The following is a 7,843-nucleotide window of genomic DNA, read 5'->3' as shown; positions in this document are numbered from 1 at the left end:
ATCCGCTCCTTTCGTGAAAGATCGGCCGTATAGGGTTCCACCCTACATCAAATACACAACGAAGCCACCAACCATAATATCATGTCAAAAAAAAAGGAAGGCTTAACTCATGTCTAACTACGGCGCGACAAAGCGCGCGTCAACCTCTAGTCCCAAACCAAGCTCCAGACAGACACGCGTCACACGCCTCAGGCTGCCTCGTCCTTGCAACATGGTTCGTGTTGTGATTGCAACATGGGCCCATGTTGCAATTCCAACTTTCCATAGGGACAAGTGTCGCACCTCTAGGCGGTGGACAATGCCATGGAAATCAGCCGGTTGAACGCTAGACATTCCCCAAAGTTTTTTACTTTGCGAGTCAGCTCCGACTCCAAACAGCTGTCCCACCAATCAGAAATGCCATGAAATAAACATCACACGGTGACCTGCTGTTAAAAGAAAAACATCGCACGGTGACCGGCCATTCTTTGGAAAAATACTTGCTGATTTTCTAGAACCCTAGCTCCAATTGTGATGGTTCTATTTAGTTTACTCCACGCATGCATCGACACTCGGTCTCCACTCCACAATTAATTATCAACCGTTCATCCACTAAACCGGGCAGCGCTCAAGCAAAACTTCCCTGGATATGGAAGCGCACAAAATGCGAGTACATCACAATTAAAATGAGTGAACAGATGTTTCCACGTTTCATATAGAACTTCAGAGCTTTTGCGTGAAGTATGACAACTAAATATTTATTCATCTCTGCAAAATTACATAATGAGTATCTAGCCCATGCTGTTTATACATTACACTTGTAAGTTACATAACAGATACGCCTCGGAGAGACCACAGGTGAGCCACTAAAGATACAACTTTCTTTTACGCAGCGATAGAATCCGTAACCTGTTAGTAAGCTCCAGGAGGGCAAATTCTGCTTTATATGCTAAGAAACTCGATGTCCTCCTCAGCAAGGAACGTCTTCCCTCTGTTAGCATTGTTGGCTCTCCGCTGGGAGGGTGGAGGGCCTCGCTGTGTAAACGGAACATTCGTTTTAGCAAACATAGACGCGTGACTGCATGAGGTTTCAGTTGTTAACAGGATGAGAAATAGTAAATTCGTGTTTGTTAATACCTTACGCAGAACAAATGCGAGGTAGAGATAGGACACTTCCCACTCATCTTGCGATAGTGTGCCTGTGTAACTCAACTATGTTAAGGCAATGAAGTGACATTTACTGAGAACAGTGAATTTAGTAGGCAATCTACTTACTTTGGACCGATCGTCCATCACCAAGAGCACCCAGCCTTCGCATGAGATCAGCAAACTCAGGCTTTTGCAAGTACTCATGTACAAATTCGTGGAAGTTCTTCATTAGAACCAGCTCTAAATCATACTGCAGAAAAGGCACAATTTTTTGGTCATAATTTCAGCATCTGTCAGAGCAAACTTGTAAAAGAAAAACTAATGAGACAGAAAAATATTTTAGCATTAATTTCGTAAAATAATCAAATGAACTAGGTCGAAATGAGGAAATAAAAACACAGGTCACCATAGCAGACTAAGCAATAGATTAGTTGCATACCTCCTCTGCCAGTAGTTTGAAGAGATGGAATGGAACAACCCACTCCGGGCAATCAACTGCGTCCTGCATGTTGCCAACAAGTAAAAATAGGAAGCTAGGCACAGCATAGGGCAATAAACACCCAAGTTGTAACAAGACATGTATGTCAGATAAGGGCAATGCCAAGAACATCAGTTTCACACTATTCAGAAGTTGATCCTGTTCTCACCTCTAAATGAAACTTGTACTTGATTCCAAAAGGCCTGGATGCGGGGAATTTCTACATCATTGTGAAAAAAAAAGGTCAGTCAGTAATGAAAACTAACATACAAGTAGGTATTATAAATAAACAACTAACTACCTTTTCGTTGTACTCTTCACCAAAGGTAATCCAGTAAACACTGTTTCCAAACTCCATCCCGTCAGCTGAGGATATAAATTTCTATCAAACATCTTGTGACAAGTACGGTCCAATTTGATGAGATCAATCAAATTATAGATCAAGATAGTAACATACTTTCTCTTAGCCTTTTAATAATGACATTAGCATCAGGCATCGTTCCAATGAAAGTGCCTCCAGGACGAAGCAATGCAGATATATTAGCAAGGGCTTGTCTTGCACGTGCTTCAGTTGACCACGAGTAGTGCATTGCAAACTGAGATACATAAAAAGAACAATCAGAATTGGTCAACAGCCAAACAGTTAGCTCGTTATAATCATACCCGTTTGTACTTATATTTTATTTGCTCGACATAACAATGATACTTAAATTTGTTTGAACAATGATTGTAATATTTAACAGTGGTTATATTTACAAAAGATTTCTGAAATACAAAGTTGTTTTGCAATTGGAAGTAATAGATGGTTGAACTAACCAAATAATAACAACGAACTTCCTTGAACGTATAAAGATAGGTCACTCACCTGGCAGCTGCATATGTCAAATGGAGCATCCTCACATAGATACTCATCCAGACGAGTCTACAACAACATGAAAACAGAAGCATTGTGATGCACTTCACAATTATTGATGAGCATCTGAAGAGTACCACAAATAATAGATTTATATACATATGGGGCAAAGCATATTTTCCTGGTGATGTGAAAGTATAAGCAGAATCATCCATAATGACAAAATGCATGGATATGTTGGCACGAGTTTTATTCAACACTTGGAACAAGCTATGGCACTATGTCTGTCTGCGCGTACAGAGCACACCATCACGGTAGGTTTGATTAATTTGGTATAAACTGTACTACCATTTATGATCACTTTTACCTCGTAACAATCAGCACAAATAAGCCGTGCAGGAAAGCTGAACTTCTTCCTTCGCTGTTGATCAGCATCACCGTTATAACGGGTCATACAATCTTTTATCTGCAAGTTTAAAGCTCCAACATCATGAAAACACACTTATTTGAAGTCTACAAGAGGTAGGGAGGAAACCAAAAGCAATTACACAAGTTTCTGTGGTCAAGGACCGCTGATAAATCTGGATGTTCTTTTATGAAGGACACTTGAGTAAAAACAAGTTGAATATATCCGTTGAGATAAGTTTAAATGTTCAAATGATTACAGTACAGGTTACAAATAACAATATAACAATACCTTCTATATCTATATATGCATATAATATAGATTTGGGTCTGTCTAGGTCACATCTAAGCTGATGTCCACTCTGTTTGTGGTCTATTTTTTTTGTCCTAGTTTTTTGTTTCTTGTTGCTACATTATATATTTGTGGGAGCTTAGATGTGACATCCTTAAAAAACATCTAGATGTGAATTAGACAAACTGTATAGATTTATCATGTTACGAGAAACTAACCGAGCCTTCTGCAATATCAACGCCTACATAATAGCCAACCCTGGCCTTATCCCACTTTATCAAATCCCCTCCCTGCATTACATAGCAAATCAATATATGTCAGCACTAGCTTGGAACTACAAGAATCCCAGCTTATCTTAATTAACACTCACAAAAACAGTGCTTACCTTGCCACAAGCAAGATCTAGAACGCAGTCTCCTGGACGCGCATACAGCTGGACCAGGACGCTCTTTATCTGCGAAAGGTGAGATTTGAGGATTAGCGCGGCTTCTTACTGGTTCCACCCAACATTGTAGAGGTGACAATTTCTCAAGAGTTTGAGGAGATGAATGGATGGGTAGCACAGCTAGTAGTGTACCCAGTTGTTGAGCTTCTTGAGGTGGATAATGGGGCTGTTCTCGCGCTCCTCGAGCGTCTGATTCGATCGGGCGCTGTAGTGGTCCGCCACCCGCCGCGCGCTGTTCCGCTCCTCCGAGTACCCTTGTTGTCCCCCATAGCCGCCGCCGCCGCCTACGCAAAGCCCAAACCCTAGTTAGCTATCCGCAGCAGAGAATTGGGGGTTAGCGGGCAACTGGATTGGGTCTGGTGAAGAAGGCGGGGAATAGATACCTGCGCCGAACTGGCGCTTTTGGGCGGAGGCGAGGGAGGAGGAGGGCTCGTCGCGAGGCCGCTTGTTCATCACCCCGGCGATCGCGGACGGCGGCGCGGCGAGGAGAAGGCGGGGCCGGGACGGGGCCGCGCGGAAGATAGGGCGGGACGGGACAGGCTCGCACGGTGGAGGGCCAGCAGGGGGCGGAGGACGGCCGGCGGGCGGAGCTCCGGTGGCGGAGGAGCAGTCGAGCGAGCGAAGAAAGCGGGGCGGCCTGCGGGCGTCGTTCTGGACGGAACAGAATTGAGGAGCGTTCTTTTGGATTTCAATCAGGGTCCCTTCCCATCTCACATGGCGTCATTGATTTGACAGGTATCTCCAAACTGCCCCTAAAACGAACGCGCTGACAGTGATACAAGAGACGGCCATCCATGCCTCGATCGTCCGCAATTACAAACAACATGCAAACACAACGAATACATGCAAATGGACATACGTTTGATATATGTTGGCATAAAACTGACGGGTTTCATCTGCGTTTTTTTTAACAACACAAGGCACCAACATGTGCCTAATTTCATTTCAGCTTAGAGAAGTAGTACATGAGAGTTCACCATGGCTAGAAGTAATAAGAACAAGAAAGAAATTGCAACCAATTGATAAGAGCTGAAAGGGGTACAATAAAACAGATAGGTCGACTAGAGCATCAACCTGATGACCAACATGTACTGGTAAAAAGAAAAGGAAGAAGCACAAAAGCCTATCCAAGAACGCAGATAGAAGAACTCCAGGCGCTTAGTTGCCACTTCAGATGGAAGAAAAGTCTGAAAACAGTCATGGATCTTGATAGAATTGATTTCCAGCTGCAACAGAGGCTACTTGATGTTAATAGTAATACACTGTATGCAACGTACTTCCTGTAGCTGCAAATTTGAAAGGCGAGACATCACTGGGCATGAAAGATTTGAGTGAGAATGAACAAACCAAGAAACTTGAACATCTCCAGTAGATCTAAAAACCTGTTGGGGAAGATTATGAGCAATGCCATTAATTTCTCTGGAAACATGAAAGACCTGAGAAAGCGGATTAGAAGTATTTCTAAAGAAACTAGTCAATTCTCGTCTAATGTTCTAAGGAGTGATTGAGTCTGAAATGTTTATCAAAGCAGCAAAAGAGGCTATCGACAGACAATCCATTAAGAAAGTGGGTTTAGCAAGATTAAGACTAGAGGCCAATTGAGCAGCACAAGAAAGAGCAACCGTTTCAGCCTGCAAAGGAGTAGAAGTAGGAGGAGCCAAAGCTTGAACATGCACATTGATCGCACCTTGTTCAGAAGGTATACAAATGAAAAAAAACACATGTACCTACTTGTCCTTGTCCTAGGCCAAGAACTTTTGAAGATCTGAAAGCTACATCAGAGAAAACTTTAATTCCAGAAACTAGGAGATCAGACTTAAGTGTTTTGCCTTGCATAGGTAAAACATCAGTTGAAGAATGATCATTAGAATGAGGCTGCTTTTGAGAGAGACAAGAAATGTTATCCAAAGGGTCAGACTCCAGGTTAGCCGCACCTATCTGGACTTGGTAAGGGAGATACTTTTTTCTATCAAAAGGAAAATCATTTCTAGCTTTCCAAAGGCACCACAGAAAATTAAGAACATTCCGAATGGACGCATGAGGGTGACTCATACTAATAAGAGCAATAAGAATGGAGTGCATGGAAGAGTGTCCTTGGATTAGAACATCCGATCTAAGAAACCAAGGAGAAGAAAGCTAGGTTGCTCGCGCAAAGGTGCAAAGGAAAAAACATATGAAATTCATCCTCCTGTTGACCACATCTACAACAAGACTGAAAGATATGAACAGAAAAACGCCCAGCACGCATACTTGTAGGCAAAGCCCTTCGAAGAAGCCTCCAAGCAAAAGTTTGAACCCTAGGAAGCAATTTTTTTGTTTCCAAATGAACTTAAGAAAATCTTTCGAGTCGAGAGGAAGATCAATAGGAGCATTTCTAGGGTTACTATAAATTTCTTGCAAGCAAAGTTTGTAAGCAGATTTTGAAGAGCAAATATCATTAGGAGTAAGACCCCAACAAAGAAAATTCGGACCATCATCCACTGATGCGCGTCGGTCCTAAACAAACGGTTTTTAACCCCTTTCCGCGACGGCATTTGGAACCGTCGCCAAGTGAGTGTGGGCAATAGGGGGTCCTTCCCACACGATCCAGAAACCGTCGAGGATATGCCCTCCTGGCACACATGTTCGGTAAAATGAGGTCGTATGTGACCAGTGAGCGCTCAAATACGGAAATACGTACAGTAGAGCTAAAAAATACAATTATACGGTGAAATTGTTTCCGGTCGCAAGTACATCCCACACAGTCAGTCCCCGCTAAACGTTTCCGTTCGTTTGTACATCCCACACAGTCGCTCCAAGGAAAACATTTCCGTTCATAGGTACATCACACACAATTTTTCCCGTTAAATCGTTTGTGATAGCGTTGCCATTGCACACGATATTAATAATTTTATCGTTTTGCGTTATTGAATGCATCACACACAGTGCATAGAAGAAACTGTGTGGCAAAGGTTGTCCATCACACACACTTGTTATGTGATAAACGTTTGCGCAAGGTGACCTAACGCAAACAGTTTTCAAGAGAAAGTCGTGTGTGCAGTGGAAATTGATCGCACACGTAGTGGATCCTAAAAACGTTTTTGATCTCCACGTATATCGCAGACGTTTCGCTTTCGCAAACCGTGTGCAGTGTAATCCCTATTTAATCCATAATTAATCCAATTAATCCCTAATCTAAAAATCACATGTTATGAATTTGAAAGTAGGCAATCACTTATTTCATATCCAACCATGTTTATTACAAATATAGGTTCAACCACTAATCCATAATTCAATGCACAGGTACATATACTGAAGAACTACAAAAGCACCAAGTAAAGAATGATGAACCACAGTTGTATTGAAGACTGTAAAAAGAGAGGCGAAAGACATTCTGGTTGCTGGAGAAGGTGAAGCGGAATGCCCATATTGTGCCCTCCTCCATGCGTAAGGCGCGCACGACTCTAGGCCAACCCCTTGTGATGGCTGCCCGTCCATCCTTCACTGTCTTCACTAGGACTTCGCGATGCTCATTGTAGTCTGGATGAAATACTTTAACCTTCATTGCGTGTCCACCAATCATGTACTTTGCGAGGTAATCTTGAGTGAACTGCTTCGGGAACCACTGGGAACGAAAAAGATTCAGTCATTGTTGTCTAACAACTCATTACGGGCAGTAAAAAGAGAAGGCTGCAGAGTTTGTAGTTACCATCCTACAGCTCACTATTGTGTTGGATAGAGCATAAACAAATAATTTTCTTGCCACCATTCGTATCTTTTTGCTAATAATCCTTATCAGTTTCCTCACTTGATGCTTGTTCATCAATATCTCATTGCCCCATACGCAAAAAGGGTCGATGTGTGGATCCTTGCCAAGGGCATATGTACCTACAAGCAACAAGTCAATATTAGAAGCTAACTAGTGTCCAGGCCTGGATCTATATGCACTACATTATGGAACGATGGGGGGAGTACAAGCCGAGGGATGAAGCTAACCTCCGCGGAAAATGGTGGCCACTCCCGTTGTTGTCCTGCATAAGTAGTGGAAAGGAATGATAAGTACAGCAATCTTAACATCAAACAAATATAGTAAAGGTAAACAACATCATCTCCAAATGATAGCTTGAATGTGTTGGTTTCAGCATGCTGTTAAAGCAGATATAAAATGGAAGGCAATGTTACCGACAGCAGGCTTAACAGCCATCAAATATTGCAATTCAAACTGGTATTGTTGAAAATGAATAGAACGTAGGTAATGCTTAA

The 7,843-nt window shown here is 42.4% G+C and overlaps 1 protein-coding gene across 1 annotated transcript; it reads right to left on the bottom strand.

Moving 5' to 3' along the window:
* Positions 1-721: 721 nt before the first annotated feature.
* LOC123180667 (mRNA cap guanine-N7 methyltransferase 1) lies at positions 722-4,317 on the bottom strand. Its single transcript, XM_044592750.1, has 13 exons — positions 3,985-4,317; positions 3,734-3,885; positions 3,542-3,610; positions 3,375-3,446; positions 2,827-2,925; positions 2,472-2,528; positions 2,064-2,202; positions 1,908-1,972; positions 1,776-1,826; positions 1,568-1,630; positions 1,255-1,378; positions 1,117-1,178; positions 722-1,014 (listed from the first exon to the last, which is right to left on the bottom strand). Exons 1-13 carry the CDS (start codon positions 4,052-4,054, stop codon positions 922-924), a joined length of 1,116 nt encoding a protein of 371 aa, XP_044448685.1. The 5' UTR covers positions 4,055-4,317; the 3' UTR covers positions 722-921.
* Between the last annotated feature and the right edge of the window lie 3,526 nt (positions 4,318-7,843).

Source organism: Triticum aestivum, chromosome 1D (assembly GCF_018294505.1).
Source record: "Triticum aestivum cultivar Chinese Spring chromosome 1D, IWGSC CS RefSeq v2.1, whole genome shotgun sequence".
NCBI classification, from domain to species: Eukaryota; Viridiplantae; Streptophyta; class Magnoliopsida; order Poales; family Poaceae; genus Triticum; species Triticum aestivum.
Note: the sequence above shows the minus strand (reverse complement) of the source record. Positions and strands in the feature narration are given on the sequence as shown.